Source organism: Phascolarctos cinereus, unplaced genomic scaffold (genome assembly GCF_003287225.1).
Source record: "Phascolarctos cinereus isolate Bilbo 61053 unplaced genomic scaffold, phaCin_HiC Scaffold_5;HRSCAF=322, whole genome shotgun sequence".
Taxonomy (NCBI): domain Eukaryota; kingdom Metazoa; phylum Chordata; class Mammalia; order Diprotodontia; family Phascolarctidae; genus Phascolarctos; species Phascolarctos cinereus.
In genome coordinates, this window is record NW_027555958.1 from 315,274,930 (window position 1) to 315,298,258 (window position 23,329).

Below are 23,329 nucleotides of genomic sequence, written 5' to 3' on the forward strand. Positions count from 1 at the left end.
GTGACTTTCCCAAGGTCACACAGCTAGTAATTTCTCAGGCCAGATTTGAACTCAAGTCTTCCAAACTCCAGGCCTGGCACTCTGTCTGTTGTGCCACTTAGCTGTCCAAGTGTCCCCATCCTTAGCCCAACCTTACTGATCACTCCTACCCTACCGTACCATAACTCTAGATACCCAGTAGCAGCCCTTAGTAATGTCATTCCTTATGGAACATCAGAGTACTTCCCTGTGTGGGAGGGTGGTTGGGATGCCTTAGTAGAAAAAGGAAAATAATATCTACAGTAGCTACTTCACAGAGATGTGTGAAACAAATGATAGAATGTAAGCATAGTATAACAGGTATGGGCCAAACACCTGTTACAAAATACTTTGCAAACTTCAACACAATGTATTATGTCAGTTATAGTTATTCACCAATGAGCTTCCTAAGGCTGCAGAACAGGGTGGCGCTGGGCCCTTCACATCAGAGCTGGGCTTTCCGTTGAAGGGACTTTTCTGCACAGCCCTGTCCTCTCATCCCTTTCCATCTCTCCCCCTCCTCAACCTACTGAAACATCAATGGGTCTAAGCCCTACTTTATGCTGTACGTCCCTTTTTGAGGATCAGGCTAGAGCCTGGGGATCACAGATCCAGAAAACAACTGATATGGGAGGCTGTTTAGAGAACATCTAATCTAGACCTCTTGGTTTTCCTGACTTCCTTTAAGTCCCACCTAAAATCCCACCTTCTTCAGAAAACCTTTCCCATTCCCCCTTAATTCTAGTACTTTCCCTCTGTTGATTATTCCCAATTTATTCTACATATAGCTTGCTTGAACATAGTTGTTCATATGTTTAAAGCTAGAAGGAAACTTAGAGGCCATCTGGTAGAACCCCTTCGTTTTACAGGTAAGGAAACTGAGGCTTGGAGAGATTCATTGACTTGCCCCAATGTCTCCCCCATCAGACTGTGCTCTTCTACAGAACAGGGACCATCTTTCACCTTTCTTTGTATCTCCAACACTTAGCACAGTGTCTGGCTCATAGTAAGCACTTAGTAAATGTTTGCTGACAAATGACTGACTGACTGTTACAGAAGAAACCAAAGCCCAGAGAGAAGTGGCTGACTCAAGGTCACACAGCTAGGAAACAGAGCCTAGATTAAAATCTGCATCTCCTGACTGATGCTCAGACCAATGCCCTTCTCCCTATCACCTGATGCTTCTCTCATACCACAGTCAGGATGAAAGAATGCAGACCCTACTAAGAGAGGCTCCCAAAGCTCTGAGGTTCAAAAATATGTCATCAACGTGCAATTCCACCTCCCCACTTCCTCCCCCCCCCAACATACACACACACACACTGTTACCAGAAAGGCAGAAGAAGGGAATGGCTTAGCAACTCCCACCTCAGATTACTGTCTTGTGATTTACTTTTTTCCTTCAAGGCAGCCTTAAAAAACAAACAAACCTGATTTCACTTGGACAACACTAGCTAATATTAGTAGTTATTATAGCTATTATTAGCTATTATAATAGTGCTTTGAGGTTTTCTAAGCACTTTACATCTGCTATCTCATTTGATCCCCACAAGAACCCTGAAACCTACCTTTAAGTAGGTACTTAAAGTGTTATTATCCCAATTTTGCAGCTGAGAAAACTGAAAGATTAAGTAATTTGCCCATCATCACGTGTTGGAGTCAGGGTTTGAACCCAGCTCTTCCTGACTGGAGGTCTAGTAGTCTATCCACTACGTGAGGGAAATGGAAAAGGTAGTAGATTTGTCCCATTTGTAATACAATCCTGTCCTCTTCCCCGCCAGAGATAATGATTCCTAGTTTAGAGTTGGAAATGCCTTCCTTCTTCTCATGGGGGCCCTTGGAGAGATTCAGCTTTTGCAATATGGGTATTTCTTACTCTTAGTGATGGTGGGATGGGGGTGGGTCTGAGGCCCCTTTGGGTGTCTTCTCCATCTCTCCCCTCCTACCTCTCTAAGTGTTGGGGTTTTCCCTACTGTTGGAGTACAGGCAGAGGAAGGAGGAAGGAAGAAAGTGGGGTCAAGGGTCCCAGTGGTGGGGGCAATAGGGCAGAGGAAGGCAGCTGAAAATGTAGATGATGCAATGCCAGCTTTCCCTGCTGGCCCAGCATAATCTGCTGTTGTCTGAAGGAGCCGAGAGTCACAGGATAATTCAGGGGCATTGATACAGGATCCCCTACCTTATTACCCTTCTCTCCTGCTTAGGATCCATATTGGCTCCTGGCTCATACCACCCCATCCCCCAACTCAATTCTAAATTCTTTGCTATCCACAAACAGCAAAGCATTGTGTACAGGGCCCTGGTCTAGGTGCCGGAAGTGAGGTACAAAGAAAGAAGCCCACTGAGGCATAGATGCCAGTGGAGTCAGTGGCTGGGTTAGAGTCCACTGGCATTAAGGAAGAATTCTGGGAGAAGGGGACACTTCCAGTTTTGGAAGAAGAGAAGGGACATAACTGTGGGAAGGAGGCACCCAAGAGTGCAAGACAGGAGAAGGAAGGTGACCCCTATAGTGTAGAGCAAACAGATTAGCTTGGCTGGAATGAGGGGTGAGAAGTGATGCTCTTCTGTGTCAGAGAATTAGGTACAAAGGGGGAAACTGAGGCCAAGAGTGATATTACTGTGAAGCACAGGCTCCCCCACTCCCAGGGCCTAGGGAGAGATGGCTGGCTCGATAACCTGTCTCTAAGAGAAGAGCCTGAAAAAGAAGCCACAAAGCTAACCGCTCACAAACAGGAAATGGGGGGGAGGGGGGATGAGATGAGCTTCACGAGAGAAGAGGGTGATTGAGCCCCTTCTAAACCAACAATTTGGAATGGAGGGAGAAACAAGTTTGGAGAAATAGAGCCAAGTCCCCAACTCCAGGTGTCAGGGGGCCCTGGGAAGAGGAGGGAGATGTGGAGGCGAGGGAGAGAGACCCCTCAAGAGCCCAAGGCAAGTTGCAGCCAGCATCAAAAGACAAGTGGGGTCCTGGGTTCTGCATCCCCCAGTTCCTAGGCAGAGAAGAGGCAACCCAATTCCCCAGGGCCCCCAACTCAGATAAGGAGGAAAAGTACTGCTGTTGTTAGAGGTCTCCAGAGCAGGAGATCCCACATCCCCATCCTGATCCAACCAGGTTGGCCGATTCGTTCATTTGTCCCCCTGCTGTGGAGTCTCTCCGACTTGTGAAATTGCCCGGGCACTGTTCTGCCAGGTTGGTTGATTGGTTAAGGTCATAAACGGTAAGAAATGGAAAGAATCATAGAAGTGTCTAGTTGAGCCTCCTAATTTTACAGCAGTGTCAGCTGAGGCCTAGAAATGGGAAGAGACTTGCCCAAGGTCATGCAGGTAACTGGAGGTAGAGCCAGGAATAGAAGACCAGTTTCTTGACTCTCAGTCCTAGTCTCAGTTGCACCACCCCAAGGGACAGGCTGGGCCTGAATAGTCAGAGATCATTACTTTGGATCCTTAAGGACATGTGCACCAGCCACCCCCTAAGATTTGACTGACATTCTTGCCTGGGACTCCGTAGCCAGGAGGTGTGAGAAGTAGGAATGGCTTCAGGAAGGGCTGTCTGTTGGAAGGTCTCCAGTGGCATTTCCCCATGAACCAGATGATGGAGAGAGGGGAGAGAGAAGAGCTCTAGGTCTGCCTGGGTGACCTCGTGTATACCTGTGGAAAGTGGACCATCTTCCATGGGAGTTGGAAGACTGCTGCCACTTTGGGTTTGTAAGCATGGAGGGCTTTTTCACTATACATTTTCTCTATCCCAGTAGTCCTACCTAGAGCCCAATTCCCCCAAAAAGAGCATCATGGGAACCCTGCTCCAAAGAGGAGAAAGAGGTAATGACATGGGCCCCTGAACTCTGCCCAGCCCTCTGGCCTCCTTCAGATCATCATCGAATCATGAATTTAAAGCTAGAAGGGATCTAAACATCTTATCCAATATTCTCATTTTACAGAGGAGGAAAATGAGGACCTGAAAAGTGAAGTAACTTATCTAAGTTTATACTGGCAGCAAGTTGGAGGGCCAGGATTTGAATTCAGGTCCTCTGATGCCAAAGTCATAATTCTTTCTGCTACAGTAACACAATGATTGAGTTGGTTTTGGGTAGCATCTACACAGGAAAATGTCACAAAGAAGAGGCAGACACTGGAAAGTAGTAAGGATATCTCTCCCATTTCCATTTTGGCGAATCCTTATCTATCAATGAATACTTTTAATAAAAAAAAAAGCTTTATTGATTTTTTTCATTACATAGATGTCACTTCCCAGTAATACTACCCCTCTCCCCAGTTGTTGTTGTTCAGTTGTTTCAGTCATGTCTGCCTCTTTGTGACCTCATGGACCTCTGTCCATGGGAATTTCTTGGCAAAGACTCTGGAGTGGTTTGCCATTTCATTCTCCAGTGGCAAATGGAGGTTCAGAGATTTGCCCATGGTCACATAGCTAGGAAGTTTCAGAGTCTGGATTTGAACTCAGGTCTTCCTGACTCCAAACACTGCACTTTATCCACTGTAACCACTTAGCTGCCTCCCCCACATTAGAACTCTCCCTAATAACAAAAAAGCACAGTTAAGGAAAACAAACTGACCCATCGATGATGTCCAACAACATTTTCCACTAGTAGTCCACCATACTCCTGGCAAGAAGAGGGAAGTGTGCTTCATCTAGTCCTCTCCAGCCAAGATTGAACATTATATTAATCTATTAGTGCATCCTTGGATAGAGTCTGAGTCAACAGAAAAGGAGACAATCAAGGGAGAGAAATTTCTGACTTCATTGTTCCCAAAGTGTCCACTCTTTCCCCATCCCATCCACCCCCTTATCTAATAGCTAGGATTTATATAGTGCTTTGAGGTTTGCAAAATGCTTTATAAATATTATCTTATTTGATCATCTGTGATTTTTTCCCACAGCTTCTCACTCAGGAATAGGGTATTTGGGGGACATCAAAGGGTGGAGGTAAAAGAAGCAGAGAGCCCAGGACTGCTGGGTTCAATTGCTATCTAATGTGTGACCCTGGACCTATGTCTGTTCCTTTCTGAGCCTCGGTTTTAGACTCCACAAAATGGGGCCATTAATCTGTGTCCTATTTTCTTTCCCCAGAGCTAAAAAGATAAAAGAGCCCCAACAAAGAAGGAAGTATTATTCAAGTTACCGAATAAACTGAATAAATAACACTGAAGTGTTATTTCACAGAGTGTGGGGAAATTACTGGTGGCCATCTCCCAAAGACAGCTGAAACTGGAGTGGGAGGGACAGAGGGTATACAGAAGTGGGGGGTTGTGGAGAGGTTGGATGGAATGGGTGTCAAGGAGTTTGCAGAACTGCTCCAAGGACAAACACCCCACTCCCCCACCCCCTCCCACATACATACCTTCCTCATTTTAAATATACATATATTTATCGAGTTGAGGGGAGAGGATAAGAATGCAGGCAGAAGGGAGGTTGGTAGGGGTCTCTGGCTGTGGCCTCCCCAGCTAGAATGGGACACGAGGCTCGAGCCCTGCTCAACTCAGGAGCTGGAGGCCGTTAGAAAGTGAGTCAATTAGAAAGTGCTTGAAGCAGCATCCCAGCCCCCTGAGCCAAACCTCAAAAAGATGAAGTGAGAAAGACTGGTTGGGGAGGGTGGGGAGGGCCCTGGCCCAGAGCCTGACCCAGCCAAATAAGGGCAAAATGCTCCAGTGCTCCAATCCCCAGCCACCTGCCTCATTCGTCACAGGATGGTAGTGGTGGGGGCCTGCAGTTAGAGGTGCAGAGCAGAGAGGCAGCAAGGGAGGGGCCATGGGACAGGTCAGGGGTGTGAGGGTGGGGGAGAGTCAGCATTTGTGTGTGAGAGAGGATGTGAATGCATGTGAAAACATGTTTGCAAATCCGTCCTGTCTGGGTGTGTGAAACACCCAGCAGCCACTCTGATCACAGTTGCCTAAAAATGCCAGCTAGTATGTGCTTGCATACTTGGGGTGAGGGGGCCTCTCACCTGGAATCCTCAGAAGCTCAGTCCCACATTATCTGAAATGAAATCGGAAGACCAGCTCTGGCCTAGGTCACCTGGGCAAGTTACTTAAATTCCCAGGACTTGGGTTTCCCTATCTATGAAGTGAGTTTGACTGGCTCACCTCTGAGGTATCATCCTACTCTAGATCAATCAATCAATCATCAGGTGTTTATTAAGTGCCTATCATGGGTTGATCTATGATCCTATGCCCTGGGCCTCAGTTTCTTCCCACGAAAAATGAAGGGTTTGAACAAGATGATCTCTTTAGATCCTTTTCAAGTTTAAGTCCAATGAAATCTATAAAACCCTGAATAATCCCACATCCAGAAGGCAAGGGTGAGACATGGGGATGATTTTTCTCCCTTGTTCCTCTAATTGTAGACCCTGAAAGCCAACCTGCTAAACATCATTGGGGAGAGATAATGGCTAGGTTGCCTACAAGGCCATTATGGGCCCAGAACCCCTGAAAAGATCATCTCATCCATCCCTCTCCCACCGTCACACAAGCTTCTGCCTCTATTTTATCAGGAGGGGATAGTTAGTTTAGCTAAGATTCTGAGAAAGGGTCTCTGGGTAAATTTCAGGGGGTCCATGAACTTGGATGAGAAAAAAAATTACATCTTTTTTTTTCCACTAAAGTCCAACTGAATTTTAGCATTTCCAAGAAGAAGAAGAAGAAGAAGAAGAAGAAGAAGAAGAAGAAGAAGAAGAAGAAGAAGAAGAAGAAGAAGAAGAAGAAGAAGAAGAAGAAGAAGAAGATTCCCATATCTAAGGGGTGGAGTGTAGGTAGATAGGTCTTTTTTCTTTCCAAATGTCTCTTGAGGAGGAGCTGCCCTAGTCTCCAGCTGCCTCTCCACTCTTCAGCACCTACAGCCTGCCTACTCAATCCCTTTCTAGCTGTGGTCTGTTTCCTCCGGGAGTAAGAGAACAGATTGGCCACTTTCCTTAGAACAGTTCACTTACAAATATGATTTACCAGTGATTTCATCCCGATCTCCCTCAGCCCTAAAAAATCCTGGCTCCTTCCGTCATCTTCCCATCTCCCAACAGAACAATAAAACAGGGAAGACAGTAGTGCACTCCCTCCCCAGAGGCTCCACCCTATCTCCCCACCCCTCCCCTTGGGGTGAAGAACTGAGGAAGTGAGCTCAAGGCTTCAGTAAAGAGAAAGCATAATTTTGGTTTGCCCCACCCCCTCCTCTCACAGGCCTTGGAGACTGGGGGAGGAAGGGACAATTGAAGAGGGGGCTATTGGGATGTCTAGGGGGGTACTTCTCAATCTCCCTCAAGCCCTAGCTCCCCAAAGAAGCTATAGCATAGAAGAAAAGGAAGATTGGGCTCTAGACCTCCACCTTTCACTGTCCCTTCCTTTCTCCTTTCCGAGTTTCGCTTAGGGAACTCAGAGCCCACCCTGCTCTCACCCATCTGAGCGAAGTGTTAAGTTTGCATTTCTCTCTCTGCCCCCTCCGCAATCCCCTGAGAGATGAGGTGACAGTTATACCCCTCCCCCATTTCCTGCATATGTTTCCCCCAATTCTCACTTCCTTCCAGGTATTTCCCATGAGGCAGGGTGGGTGGGGGTGGGGAGGTGCCAGGTGCCAGATTTAGAGGAATGAACTGAAAGTGGGGGGAGTCCTGGAAAGAGGCTGAGCACAGGCCTTGGGTAGGTGGAAAAGGGTCCTTTACCCCAAGCATCCATCCTCAGCAGGTGCACCCCACTTGGAGCTGCAATCTGAGGCTGACACATTTTACAGGAGACTGTTAAGGAGTTGAGGGAGGCAGGCAGGTATCAATTCTCAAAGGGGATTCCACCTACACCCTCTGCTTCTTACTGACCTGTTCCTGGGCAACACTGTGTTCTAGAATGTAGTTCCTAAACTTGAAGTTCATGAACAAGATCTCTGAGCTTTCCAGAAAAGCTTTCACAAAGCCCAAGTACTCACTCTTGGGACTCCAATTCAATCCTTAAGTCTGGTTTTCTGGTTTTGCCAGTTCATCACAGATTAGAAGCAACAAAGAAGAGGGAATGGAGTGGGGAAGCTGTTAGAGGGAGACAAAGCAACAGACAAAGAGAAAGGTGACGGCTGATATGAATGGAAACAGAAAAATGAAAAAGTAGACACAGAACTAGATAGATAATAAGGGTATAATAACATAGTAATAATATAGTATATGGCATATATAATATGGTATATGTAGGTATAATAATAATAATAAAGATAATAAGAGAATAGAGCTGGAAGGGACATCGGAGATCATCTAAAAGCTAGATTCTTAACTATGATATTGAGTCATCCAAGAAAAAAAATAAGCTAAATTATTAGAGGCAACTTGGTACAGTGGAAAGATTACTGACTTCAGAGGAAAAGGTTCAAAACCTACCTTTGACATTTACTACTTAGGCAACATTGAGTAAGTCACTTAACCTCTGTGGGCCTGAGTTTCCTCATCATTAGAATGAAGGAGTTGGAGTTGATGGCCTCTAAGGTCAATCAGTAAGTCAGCAAGTCTTTATTGAGAGCTTGCTATACGGCAGGCACTGTGCTAAGCTCTGAACCTATTACACTATGTTGAAAAGTCATTGTTTACAGAGGGAGGGAAGCGTGTGATCAATCTTAGAAAACTTTCTATCAGAAAAGTTAGAACTAAAATTCTTAGTGTTTGAATGAATGAGTACTTGTCATTTGAAATATTCATGTGGAATACCCCATTCTTTGTTGATTCTTGATAAAGGAGATGCAGATATCACCATCTAAGTCATACTCCTTGCTCTCAAAGAGCTTTCAGTCTAGTTATGAGGGAGAGACACACAGAAAGACATACAGAGAGAGACAGAGAGGAAGGGGGAGAGGAGGGAAGAGGGAAGGAGGAGGAAAGGGAGAGAGAAGGGGGAGGGAGGAGGAGAGACAGAGACACAGATAGAAACAGAGAGAGGGGAGGGAGGAAGGAATGGGAGGGAGAGGAGAGAGAGAGAGAGATGCGGCCAGACAGTGAGGTAGTTTCATTTTATATGCTACATACTACACAGGGTGTTCCAAAAGTCTTAGTGTGGTTTTTAATAGCTTAAGTTTAAACTTAAAACTGCAGCTCATTAGGGAAGGGCCACGGCACCAGTCAGACCAGAGAGCAGCTTTTAGGTTAAGAGACACACAGTGGTTCCAGAGTAGAATAGCATGACTGAGCGATGAGGGAGCCAGGCAGGGGCAGAGAAAATCAGTATTTCAATCCTTTAATGGGGACTTTAAATGTGGTCTGCAAAAATGTCCTGGTTTTGTTCCCTGTCTTCTGCCGATTTAAAAATAGAAGCAGATAAGGGAAGATGGTGGGTATTCACATAACGGAAAGTGAAGGGAAGGATGGCCAGTGTGACCCTGATCAAGCTCATGGCTAAATGTTAACTTGAGGGCTTCATGCTTTATACACATATTATCAGTAGTATTAATAACAACAGCTCACATGTGTACAGAGTGTTTTCAGGTTTATAGAGGGCTTTCTTCAAAACAATTCTGTGAGGTAGCCACTATGTTACTACTTTCATTTTACCAATGAGAAAACTAAATTTCAAAAAGGCAAAATAATTTGCCTAGGGTCCTCCAGCTAGTACAGGTCAAAACCTAGACTTAACCAGGGGTTCTTAACCCTTTTTTGTGTATTATGGACCCTTTTGGCAGTTTGGTGAAGACTATGGACTCCTCCGTGTAATATTTTTAAATGTGTAAAATAAAATAATAATACTTAAATAGTGCCTTAAGGTTTGCAAAACATTTTTGCAAATACTAGCTCATTTGATCTTCAAAACAACTCTGGGAGGTAGGTGCCACTATTTTCCCCATTTTTAATAGATGAAGAAACTGAGGTCTAATGAGATTAAATGACTTGTCCAGGGTCATACAGCTAATAAGTTTCTGAGGCTGGATTTGAACTCACATATTCTTGATTCCAAGACTAGCACTCTATTCACTCTACTACCTCAATTATATTGAAATAGTCATCAAGATATTTTAAAAATAACAAGTTCATACTGATGAACTCTGAGATTGAAGCATACTTTTTTCACTTTTCTTTTTGCTTTTTTTTTAACATGGCTGAGGTGGAAATGTGTTTTGTATGACTTCACATGAGATAATTGATATCATATTGCTTGCTTCCTCAATGGGTGGGGGAGGGGCTGAGGGAGGGAAAAAATATGGAACTCAAAAAAATTTTTAATGAATGTTAAAAAAAAAAAGTTCATAGAACCCGGGTTAAAAGCTCTTTCTTAAGGCCCAAGCCTTAAGAAGAGTGATCTTCAGTCTAGAGTCTAGAGCAACAGTGGGAAACCTGCAGCCTTGAGGCCATATGGCCTTCTAGATCCTTGGGTGCAGCCTTTTGACTGAGTACAAGTTTTACAGAACAAATCCTTTTATTAGGGGGATTTGTTCTGTGAAATTTGGATTCAGTCAAAGGGCCACACTTGAGGACCTAGAGGGCCACATGTGGCCTTGAGGTCAAAGGTTCCCTTCCCCTGGTCTAGAGGGTCTGGAGTCTAGACCATGCTGCCTCTAATTTGAAGTGTGAATATCCTTTTCATTATAAAATGACAAACTTTGAAGTTGAATTTTTCACACTTCAATAGTATTGGGGTGGTTCCTGGGCAAGGCAGCTGGTACAAGGAAAAGCAATAGCTATGGCATCAGAGGACTTTGGTTCAAATCCTGCCACACACTATCTGTGTGGCCTTAAGCAAATTGCTTAACCTCCCTGGATCTCAGTTTCCCTATCTGTAAAGTAAGGTAGTTGGACTGGCTCTTGATTATATGACCTTAAGAACTGTTTTACTTAACAAATATAGGACTTTAGACCAATCTTCATACAGATGAATCTATGGGTCAGTTGCCTGTTTTTAGGTATCACACACTTTCTTACACACAGTGTGGTTGAAGCTGAGGAGACTAGATGAGAAGAGAGAAAGTCAGGGTGCCATGAAATAGGATAGCCATCTAATCAGAGGACCTGGGTTCAAATTCCAGTTCTGCTTTCTACAACCCATGTGGCCTTTAGCAAGTCCCTTAACAGGGGAGGAGCTACTGCAATTATGTTGAGAAGGGGAAGGAAGACAACCTGGAAATTGCTTCCCCATCTGTATAAACGAGGCAGGTAGACCTTGTGATCTCTAAGCTCTAAAATCCTATTCTTATAGGAACAGAGCAGCCATGGCCACTGAGAACCAGGGGTCTAGAAATGTTTCAGCTTTCTTCACCTCTGTCCTTCCCATTATTTCTGGTGCTCTCAGAGGCTAAAATGTCCTAACCCTTTGCTCACTCATCAGATGCAAACCTCTTCTCCAGGATGGCAGGATTCTATAACATATGTCCAACCACAAACTCAGATTCTATGCCTTGGTTGTAGTCCAGGGTCTCCGTTGAAAGGGCCAGGGCTGAATGATGGTGGAAAGGACAAAAGACTGTGAATAGTGGATTGTCTCTTCTACTTGAACATAGCTCTCCCGCTCCCTACAAAGCTCTAGGAGATAACCCTCGAAGCTATAGCTAAAACTGCACTGGAGATGGGAGTGAGTTGGGAAGGAGGGCAGCTGGGAAAGAATGAAGCTAGACAAGGAGAGAAGATTGCAGTATAATGGAAAGAAAGCATTGTCTGTAGAGTCAGAGGCCCTGGGTTTGAATACCAGATGGGTCACTCACAACCTCTGTGATCTTGGGCAAGTTTCTTAACCTCTCTGTGCCTCCATTTCACTTATCTATAAAATGAAAAGGGTAAAGAAGTTGCTTTAAATCCAATGATCCCTCAGCTCCAAGAGTCCCATGGTTCAGGCAGGCAGAAAGCGAGAAAAAAGTAGTAATGAGATTAAGCTAGGGGATATGGCAAAATGGTGAGTTCCAGAATGGGAATTTGACCTCCACCCTCATGACGGGAAAATGACCATGAAAGCAAGGCAGGAGGGAGCAGTTTGGTAGTTGAAGATAGTTCAGAAACCTGGGTCCACAGTCACCTCTACTTTAATCTCCCAGTTCAACTTCTGTAGGCCGGAGGAGGTGATGGATTGGGGCTCAGTGGCCTAGTGCCCTTTTACCCAGACCTTAGAGCTGCTGTGCAGTGCCTCGCCCCCATCGGGGAGGGTGGGAGAGGAAGTGATTTGTCTCTCTGGGTGCAAAGAGAGTCCTCCAGCTTGGCCAGAGGGAACCAGGGAACAAAAGCAAAAGAAGGTCCTGTGGCCAAGAGCCCCCCACCCTCCCAACACCGACAGGGTCTACTGTGAGGAAGGCAAAAGGCAAAGGAGGGCAGCAACACAGTGGCCCTGTAGGAAACATGGCTCTCCTCCCCTCCCCCCAAGGCTCTCAAAGCCTGTGGCTTTCGCTTCCTGCAGGGCTGACAGTTAGGGCCCTGGGGCAGCACCAGGCTGAAGCAATTTAGAGTGTGGTTATTTTGGGGAGGCCTCCGTGCTCGGCTCTGAGCCATTCTTCTTGCCTTTCCCGCCACCTTCCATCCTCTCTCCCCCCTCACTTATTTCCATTTTCTGGGTCACACACACACACACACACACACACACACACACACACACACACACACACACACACACACACACGGGTAGTAGTTGTAGCTGGGGCTTTCCAAGGGGTTTTTGAGAGAGCCAATGAAAGCTGCTCACATCATGGTGCCCACTGACATTCAGCACCTGCCTCATCCCTCCCCACCCTCTTTGCCCAGTCAGCTAGCATTGGCCTAGAGTATGTTCATCTGGGAGAATCTAAATTTTGTATCTTCCTAGCTATCTCCTATCGGAGCTCAGCACACCGTAAGCACTTCCTAAATGTTTCTTAATTAATCCCACCTCCCTGGGAAGGAGTTCCCTCCTTCATCATTTCTAATTCCCTTCATACAGCCTTGGCTTTAAAAAAAATTCCCAACTACATGTAAAAGTTTTTTAATATTCATTTTAAAAAATTGAGTTTCAAAGTCTCTCTCCCTCCTGTCCCTCCCCAACCCACTGAGAAGGCAAGCAATATGATATTGATTATACATGTCATGCAAAACATATTTCCCTATTAGCTATGTTACAAAAGGTAACACACACACACACACACACACACACACACACACACACAATCCCCAACAAAAATAAAGTTTAAAAGTATGCTTCAATCTGCACTCAAAATTCATCAGTTCTCTTTCTGGAGGTAGGTACTAGTTTTCATCATGGGTCCTTTGAAATTGTCTTGAATGATCAGCCTTGGTTTGAGTGTGTTGAAGGTAGGAACTATTCTTCGTATCCCCATAGTGCTTTACAGGAAGTAGATAACTTAAGGTTTGCTCAATTGAAGAGTGACTATAGTCCAAACTTCTGCTCCTGGCAGGAAGTTATGAGCTCTGGGAAGGTACTAGGGTGTTGGCTTCACAAACTCAAGGAGTTAAGGAGAGGTTTGGTTGTTTTTCAGTCAGTGTCTGACTCTCTCTGACCCCATTTCATGGTTTTCTTGGCAAAGGTACTGGAGTGGTTTGCCCAAATCTGATTATGATGCCTTGTTGCTGTGCACTCGTTTCAGTTGTCTGACAATACAACTCTTTGTGACCCCATCTGGGGTTTTCTTGGCAAAGATACTGCACTGGTTTGCCTTTTTCTTCTCCAGGTCATTTTACAGATGAGGAAACTGAGGCAAACAGGGTTAAGGGACTTGCCAAGGGTCATATAGCTAATGAGTGTCTAAGGCCAGATCTACGCTCAGGAAAATGAATAATTCTGACTCCAGGCCTGGGACTCTGTCCACTGTGCACTTAGCTGCCCCTTAGGGAGAGGATAGAATTATTAAATTCAGTAGGCCAGTGGTTCCTAACCTGGAGGACACATTATTTAAAGGAATCATGCATGTCAAACGTTGCCATTTTGATATTTAACTCCAGTAAAACATGCTGCTTAACTCAGTTTGATAAGCAAGGGTACCTTATATAGGTTGAAGGTCTCATACATATAAAACTCACTTTTAAAAATGCTAAATTTCATTGATATTTTCTTTGTACATCACCTACATTTCCCAATAGGTCACAGTGTCATAGGATCAGAGGTCTAGAGATGGAAAGCACTATATCTCAGCAGCCTAGTTCAACATATGGGGAAACTGAGGCCTAGGAATCATTGACACTCAAAGTCACACAGGTAGTTAGCATCAGCACTCCCCCAACCCCCCCCCAGCCATCCCAAAAAAGGGAAAAAAGTTTAATAATACTAACACATTAAAAACAACCCAACATTGTATGGAGGGCGCCACATCCATAGTTCCTCACTTCTACAAAGAAAGCAGGGTTCCTGTTACTTCTTTTCACGGCATTCATTTGTTGTTATTTTTCCATTTATGTTGTTGCAGCCAATGCAGAGTTGTCTTATCTCTCCATGCTTCCCCATGTTCATATTTAATTTGTGCCCCAACTTGTTAAACCATTTCATAATTAAGACATGTTTCCAGTTCTTTGCTACTACAGAAAGGTGCTGCTACAAACATGTTGGACTACATGGAGTGCCTTTCCTTTTATCACTGGCCTCCTCAGGACGCCTAGCAGTTGGTTCTGTGCATCAAAGGATATGGATATTTCAGTCACTTTCTTGGCATAATTCTAAATTGCTTTCCAGAAATCATACCAATTCACAATCCCACTAGCAGCATATGTGTGCCTTGTATAATTCGTTTTCAAAACACATGCTGATGTGATGAATAAAAATTCATGTTACTGAATTCATGGTAACTTCTTGTCATGTTTTCTTTTGCCTTTAAAAAGGGGTTGTCAACCCACAAGTTTGAGAAGCATTGTACTAGAGCAGACTCTAATATTCTGAGATTGAGGGAATGTTATTGATTTTGGGTCTCCTTAGTGAACTGTACGGAACAGGAGCCATCAGGGCAAGCCCTTCCCCTGTGAGGACACTGACATAGCTGGTCTTTCTTCCACATCAGGTTCTCAAACTCCAAAGTGTGCTAGCCGCATAGGAAGACAAACTGACTCATTAGCAACCCCAAGTGGCCAACAGGGCACACACCTCTCGAGACCTTACTAGATAAGGCCTTTGGAAGTTACTGTTTCACCAGTCTAAGCCTTTGAATTGTAAGACTAACCCACTTGAGCAGCAGCTGACATCAGACGAAGCACTCTTGAGGAACAGGGGAATAAGACAGCACCAGAAGGTTAAGGTCAGCCTTCGGAGACACAAATGACCAGGAGCCGAGTCTTCTCAATCCTAAGGACCCACCATGAGGCAGCTACAAGACCAGCAGGTGGCAGTGGCTGGCTTAAAGTTGCATGGAAATCTTTTCCAGGTATTGCGGGTAGGGTGGAGGGTGACAATAAATACTATATAAAGTATATGTAGCTATAAAATGATGAGAGGAAATGAATGCTAAGGCTTATCATGTTCCTAAATGGCAAGAGCTATACTACTGTGATGATCATTACCTAGCCTCTGGTTTACCTGCTGGTGGGCAGGAATAGCTTCCCAAGAAGGTCAGATGGGCCTGGATTAAGCTGGTTAATATGGGAACCCTTCAAATTAATGGATGGGCAGGGAAACTAAGTTATCATAGTCTAAGTTTAGCCTTAATCACACAAGGTTAGTTTACGGGGCCTTGGCAAAAGTCCTAGCTTTACACTAGATATCACAGTAGCAGTCGTCTATAAATTGTCTGATTTTAATTTTTTCTTCACAGCTAGTAAAAGCTGGACTGAGGGACCTAAAAAAAGAGGGGGTTTGGTCAGACTACAAGGCCAGGTCAGGGAAGAACTGGGAATTAAGTTTGCAATAAAGATGATCCCTAAGAACCTTTTTGAGCTGCCAGCTGGAATTTATTGGGATCGAAGTGTAGCGTACAGAAATGGAAAGCTACCTGAACTGGATTCAGGGTGCCATTTAGACCAGTTCCTAGTACCTTGAAGGTTATATCCTTTTTGGCAGTAAGACCAATAGGAAAGAGAGAAGGAAAACTAAGGAGAGGAAAACTGCTAGAAGAGAGGATGATGATTTTAGAGCTGAAAGGAATATCAAGGCAACCCTCCTCATTTTACAAATGAAGAACTGAGGCCGAGAAGTATTAAGCAGCTTCTCCAAGGCCACATAACTGATATCAGAGCTAGGATGGGAACCTAGCTCTCTGAGAAGGGCAGGCAAAAAGGAAAAAAAAAGGTAGTCAGCAGCCCCTTGTCCCTTCTCCCTTCTCCCGATATGCTTCAGGTATCACTCTTCATGGCTGTTCTAGACCTGAGCAGTGGAATCTTTAATTTTACCATGGGAATTCTTAGGGTCAGGCCAAAAAAGTTGGCCACAAATAGGTCAGTAGAATAAGCAGGGGCTATAAGAGCTTCAAATGAGGCAAAACCCCAAATAACTGGAATATGAAGATTCAAACAGTCAGCAATCTTTTAGGGAGGCCTGACAAATTCCAAAAGATGCTAACAAAGTGAAGAATGTGGCCCCTATTCACAGCTGAGTGAAAGGAGTTCTGAACCAAGGAACTTGAGAAAGGGTGCTTCTGACTGAAACGGTTCACATTTATTATTATCCTCTGACCCCATACAACCTCAAGTCCAGTGCTCAAGATGGGATAAACAGCACTTGCCTCAACATTTCCATAATCTTATGAATCCAGCCCTCTTTCAACAATCCAGAATCCAATGTCCCTGCAGTCAGTCATTATTGCTCCTGACATCCCTCAAAGGCTGAAGAATGGAAGGTAGGCAGGAAAATGAGTAATGTTCTAACAGTTCTCCAGGCAAAAAACTCAACAATGATAGGGGTGTCAAGGGCAGAGGGGGCTGGAGGCCCTGGTGGGTCACTAAGTCTTTATTGCTGTGTCTCTGGATTTGTAGACCACGCCTCGGCTCTTCAGTTCCCGAACAATTCCTGCAACAAAAGAAAAGAAAGCTCTGTGAGAAAGAAACAGACACAGAACAAGAAAGCAAGAACATTTCAGCTATTGGGTAGAGAATGAAGGGGAGAGAGATGTCCTCAAGTGCTGCCCTTTGGCTGAATCCAAACTTCACAGAAAACAATCCCCTTAATAAAAGGATTTGCTCTGTTGAGACTCACTCAGTCAAAAGGCCCAAGGATCTAGAAGGCCACATGTGGCCTTGAGGCCCCAGGTTCCCTACCCCTGCTCCAGCTTAACTCCTCTGAGGTCATTATTAGTAACAAAGGACTGTTACAAGGACAAACCCAGGTAGATGCCTCATGAACCCTGAATAGATTACACTGAGGAGAAAGAGAGACAGTATACCTTGAGGCAAGCGGCCAGTGACAGACACTGCATAAACTCCAGGCTTGAAGGTACCTAAAAGAGATGAAAGGAGATATGTAAGACCATGTAGAAGGCCAGCAGCTCAGGCTACTAATGAAAAGAGCTCAAGCTCTAGAACAGAAGGGATTGTTTATTGTTCATTCTGGGCTAAAGGAAAAGATGGTTCCTATACTTTCCCCCAACCTAACCCTCCTGCCAGAACCCAGGCGCAAGAGCAACAATGGAACTATCTGTCCTTCTCTGCAAACAGGGCTGGAGGGAAAAGGATCTATAATACACATTTCTGAAAGGAACAAGGGAAGGGGATACTTACTGACTCGCTGCCATTTAGAGACCCAGCTGTCCTCTGGACTCATCATTGCAATGATCCTGTAGAGAAGAAGGGTCTCCTGAGTTTCTCTTTGCTGGACAGTAGGAAGACACAGGAAAATCCCTGAGGGTCTCTATATCCACTTTTATCCTTATACAACCCCTAAGTTGGTCATTACAAGCTTTCCTAGTCACTACTTCACTGGTACCAGAAACACTATACTATTTCCTAGTCCCAAGATCCCTTAAGGCAGGGGTTTTTGTGTCATGGAACACTCTGGCAGTCTGGTGAAGCCTACAGACCACCTCGCCCCCCTCCCCCCCCAACTGATCAGCTTCTCAGAATAAGGTTTTTAAACGAATAAAATAAAATACAATGGATTACAAACACAGTTTTCAAAATTTTTTTTAAAGTTTACCAACCCCAGGTTAAAAACCTTTTGCCCTAGCCTAGGGAATGGGTGATTCTTAGAGATAGGTAGCCAGAGTAGGAGTAGAGCACCATTGATCATGGCTAATATGACCACTAAACATAGAGCTTCTGAGAAAAGAGCACCTTCCCTTCCCAAAGTACCCCCTCCAAACCAGTTTTTCTTAATAACTTCCTTATTTATATCAACAGAATCACTCAAGCTGGAAACTTTAGAATAGTCTTTGAGTCCTATTCTCTCAAACACTCCTGCTTGCTGTCACTCCCCCCCATACCCATCCACCAAGTTCTCAAAACATCTCCAGAAATCTCCAATGCTACCACCCTGGGTTAAGGGGCTTATTATCTACCACATACCTAAGCCCAAAAAGACTCAAAATTACAGTCTTCCCACCTCCAGTCTCTACGATTTTCTTTCTATTCATCCTGCACAAGCCTGCCACAATATTCTTCCTAATGCACACACCTAATGACTCCACTCTACTGCTTAAAACTTCTAATGGTTCCCAATGGCCTACAAGACACCATCTACAAGCTGGCACCAGCCTACCTTTGTAGCCTTATCTCATCTTATTCCAGCCTTATCTCCTTTACAAATACCCTACAATCCAGTCAACTAGGACACTCTAGCATTCCTACAATATGCCTTTATTCATCTTGCTTCCTATGTCTGGAATACATGCTTCCCCCTTTCCCTACCCAATCCATTTTCTCCACTCAATTTCTGCCTGTTGACATACTTCAAAGTCCTAGCTAGTCTAGGTAACCTTTCCTCATGACTCCAGCTGGATGTGATATTTACTCCTTTAGAGGGGAACTTATGGGTGTACCCCACAGGACCTAGCAGTTCCTTGCTCATACTAGAGACACTACACAGAGAAACAGAACTGGAAAGAGACCTACCACTAGATATGTGACCTTAGGCAAGTCACTAAATCTCCTTGGCCCTGAGTTTCTTCATCTATAAAACAAGTGCACTGGACTAGGTTGATTCTATTAGGTGTTCAACACATTTTTTGTGGAGTATGAGTTGTTGAATGAGGACTATCTAGACTAGGGGTTCTTAATCTGGGAAACACAGCCTCCAAGGTGTTCCTGGGTAGATTTCATAGAGCCTATGAACCTAGATGGGAAAAACAAATTACATCTTTATTTTCACTATCCTCTAACTGGATTTTAGCATTTCTTTCAATTATTTTTAAAACATTATTATTTTTTTTCCTGCTTTTTGCTAGGCAATCAGGGTTAAGCGACTTGCCCAGGGTCACACAGCTAGTAAGCGTCATGTGTTGTGTGTCTGAGACTTGATTTGAACTCAAGTCCTCTTGACTCCAGGGCTGGAGCTCTATCTACTGTGCCACCTTGCTGCCCCTAAAAACATTATTTTGAGAAGGGCCCCACAGGCTTCAGCAGACTGTAAAAAAGATTTATGATGAAAAAAAGTTAAGGACTGGTCTACATCAAAAGAAAGATGGTAAAAAAAAGTCAGGAAAAAAAATTTAAGGAAATTGTTTAGATGGAAATATCATTCACAAATACTAAGGGAAGATAGCAGACTTGCCAGCTACCATGGCTATTTCCTCCTGTTTCATTTTATCCTTTAACATAGAAGAGGTAGTTTCATCCTGGAGAAACAATCAGTTCCTGAATTAGCCAGAGTCCTGCCCAGTTTAGATGAAAACCAAATGAAAATTAAAACACTCCTTCTGGAAAGCTAGTCCTCTGTTCTTTGGCTCCAGCCCTTGGGGTTTACTTTCTTACCATTTCCTAATCTTGAATGACATCAGCTGTGTACATGGTGAAATTATTACACTGTTTTTTTTCTTTGACCAAAGGGAGAACACTTTTATGGAGCACCCTCCCCCAAAATGAGACAGCAAGGACCCTTCCTATGTCACACCTCAGATTTCCCTCTGAGACGATATCTGACTCCTCTCCTTCCCTAAAATAGGCTATGCTTGGGCCCTAGTTACTTTACCTACCGTGCTAGTTAAAGCAAGTGTGGGAGAAGGTCGAGAAACTACATTTGAGAGAATGGCACAAATAAGGAAAAGAGTGAAAACTACTTACCCATCAAAAGAAGAGCTTGTACAGTCATATACCATTTCTCGGTTACCTTTCATCTGTAGGTATGAGTCACAATTATCACAGCCATCATACTCAAATTGGTCTATAGTCTAAAGAAACATGAAAGGGATGCAGCATTAGTAGGTCCAGATAAAAATGTAGATATTCTCCTGCTACTATTCCCAGGGAATGTAGGCCTTGGGTTCAATTCTCCAAATCCACCCCACCCTCTCAACTTCAACCTTTTAGTACCTGTTCCTTGATTTCCCAGGCCCAACTTAAATGGCACTTAGGCTCTGTCTTTCCTTAATTTATTTCATTCCTCCCACCCCAAGCTTTCTTCAGCTCCAGTCCTCCTTCCCTTCTTCCCCCATCCCTCTACCACATCCTCCATCTGGATCTTTCTTTGTCACACTCCTCCCTTTCCCTAGCTTCTATGTCAGGTCTAAGCACTGTAATCCAATATTCTAGCCTCCTCCCCCTCTCCCTCCAATCCTTCTTCTATTTCTCATCTCCTTGTCTCCATACTACTACTTAGCTTACTCCATTCTATACTCCAATAAAACTAGAGTATTCTGTCTATCCCAAAGTGTCCTTAGCCCCTTTTCCAAGTCTGAAATCTCCATCTTGACTGACTGAATTCACACCTACCTTCTGAAGCACAATTTAACTGACATCTCTTTCTGACCCTAGTCTTCAGAACTTCAGTTGCTGTTTGCACCTCTCTAAAGCACTTATCTTGTGATGCTGTGAATTATGGTTTTCCATGTTTTTGTCTCTTCACTGGGCTGTAAATTCTATGAAAGCAGGAAATACGTCTTTATTCAAGCTTTGCATCTATCCCAGGACAGTGGTCTGCACCTAACGAATTACTGTTTAACTGAACTAACTCCTTGATTAAATTCAACAAATATTTATTAATCATCCATTATGTTCAAGTAATTTTACTAGGAACTGGGGATACAAAAATAAAATGAAGAACAAAGAATTTACATTCCACTTTCAAAGAATTCACGGTCCTTTAAGACACAGGCTCACAAGTGTTACCCAGTCATCCTTGGGGGTCCCTGAGACTGGCTGTGTGCAAAAGCTGGGGGACATTCAGTTCTGTGTCCAAGGAAGGGCAAGCTGTAGTACCATTTGGCTGTAGTGCAGTGTGCATGAGGGAAATGCATGCAATCAGTCTGGGGATGGAAAATGAATGAAGCAAGATTGTGTAGGGTTTGAAATACCAAACAGAAAAGTCTGTATCTGATCTTAGGGGCAGTAGGAATAAAGTTTCTTGAGCAGGGGAACGAAGTGCTTGGGCCCTGTGCTTCAGGTATATGATTCATCTCCAAAGCTGAACTCACTGATCTTTCCCATAAGTTCTCTCCTGTTCCTAATTTTCCTATCATTACAGAAGGCACCACCATCTTCTCAAAGTCACTCAGGCTGGCAACTTAGGCATCAACTTCAAATCCTCACAGTCACTCCCCACATCCAATCAGCTGGCATTTCTACCTTTGTAACGTTTTTCCTAAACATCCCTTTCCTTCTCCTGACACTGCTACTATTCCAGTATAATCCTTATCACCTCAGCCTGGACTACTGCAATACCCTGATATCTGGTCTTTCTGCTGGTTCTCCCCCTACTCCAGTCCATCTTCTATCTGGCTGTGGAACTGATCGTCCTAAAGCACAGGCCTGATCATGTAACACCCCTTATTTGATAAATACCAGTGACTCCATCATATCTCAGATAAAACCTAAAATTCCTCGCCATTCAAAGCCCTTCATAACCTAAGCCCCTACTACCTTTCCAGTGTTTTTACACCTTACTTACCCCCACATAGTCTTCAATACAATGACATGGGCCTCTCGGCTGTTCCTTAAACAAGACACTCCACGTTCAAACTCCAGGTATTTTCACTGGCTGTCCCCTATGCCGGGAAGGCTTCCCTGCTTATCTCTAACTCCAGGCTTCCTTCAAGTACCAGCTAAAATCTCACTTTCTGAAGACGCCTTTCCCAATCACCCTTAATGCTGATGTCTTCCCTCTAAGAGTATCTCCAGTTTACCCTGTATATATACTACATGTCAATATACTAGTATATACACTAATAGATTTCCCTACTAGACTGTTAGCTAGTTCCCTGAAAGCAGGGACTGGTGGTTTGCGACCTTCATATCGCCAGTTGCTTAGCCCACAGTGCTTGGCACACAGTAGACACTAAATAAATGCATGTTGACGGATTTAGTTGTGAAAGGCTTTTCACGAGCTTGTGTTTTCTCCTTCCCTTGGTTCCTTCTCCCCCTTCCCGCCCCCATCCCTTCTACAGACACTCGCCAAACCCCGAGCCGGTACCTTGACCAAGGAACAGAGAAGACAAGCTCGCAGGTGCCGCAAATCCTTGGGAACCGTCTCCAATGCCATCGCTGCCTCCCGGAACCGAAGAAAACTTCACCAACCACAGCCGAAAACGTTTCTCGTCTAGCTCTCCATACACTGTACCGGAAGTATTCGTCCCGCCCACTCCGAAATACGACAACATCCGGCGAGGGCGTGCCCCCAGACAGGAATTTCCGCTCGTTCCTTCCGCCCCCCTCAGATTGCCGCGATATGGTCTCTCCCACCGAGAGGGCGGGGCCGGGTTGACACCTGGCTCCTGGCCTGCTCCCCCTGCCTGGGTCGGGCGCGCGGGGGCGAGCTGGGCTGTTGAGGCGGTCGTCTGAAATCTCGTGGGGCCAGAGCGCGCGGGAGACGCTGCTGTTTCGTCTTCTAAAGGAAAGAGAACCCGCCTGCTGCGCGCGGAAGCCCCTCCTCTCTCCGCCTGGGCTTTGGGTCGCGCGAGAGGCGTAGACGGGTTCTGGCCCCCAAATCGCGTCTCCCACGAGATTATCTCGTGTTGTTGAATTCAAGTGTTAAAGCTCTTCCGGGACTTGGATCAACATTGGGGATTTTTAAAAAATCGACGCCTTGACGCTCACACACGTCGCGTTACCACCTCTAGAGCCGAGAATGCCAATTGCGCCACCTCCCTGCAGGGCTCTCCCACATGACTGAGGAAGCGCTCAGCCCGCTAGGACCCTACCTGCCATTTACTTCCATGTAAAAATGGGAAGATAAAAGCAACTTGAACTGATGTCTCGTACAGTTTCTGAGTCCAAACTCGGCCTCCCCTCCCTCTCGCTCCTGGGCAGGCCCCGGGGCAGCCCCTCTCACCTCTGGCTGGGTGGACTGCTGCAGTGGCTGCTGGGCCTCGCTCAAGCTCCCC

The 23,329-nt window shown here is 44.9% G+C and overlaps 1 protein-coding gene across 1 annotated transcript; it reads right to left on the minus strand.

Moving 5' to 3' along the window:
• Positions 1-16,499: 16,499 nt before the first annotated feature.
• Positions 16,500-22,938, minus strand: SUPT4H1 (SPT4 homolog, DSIF elongation factor subunit). Its single transcript, XM_020991886.2, has 5 exons — positions 22,420-22,938; positions 20,076-20,182; positions 17,580-17,635; positions 17,246-17,299; positions 16,500-16,872 (listed from the first exon to the last, which is right to left on the minus strand). Exons 1-5 carry the CDS (start codon positions 22,486-22,488, stop codon positions 16,805-16,807), a joined length of 354 nt encoding a protein of 117 aa, XP_020847545.1. The 5' UTR covers positions 22,489-22,938; the 3' UTR covers positions 16,500-16,804.
• Positions 22,939-23,329: the final 391 nt, after the last annotated feature.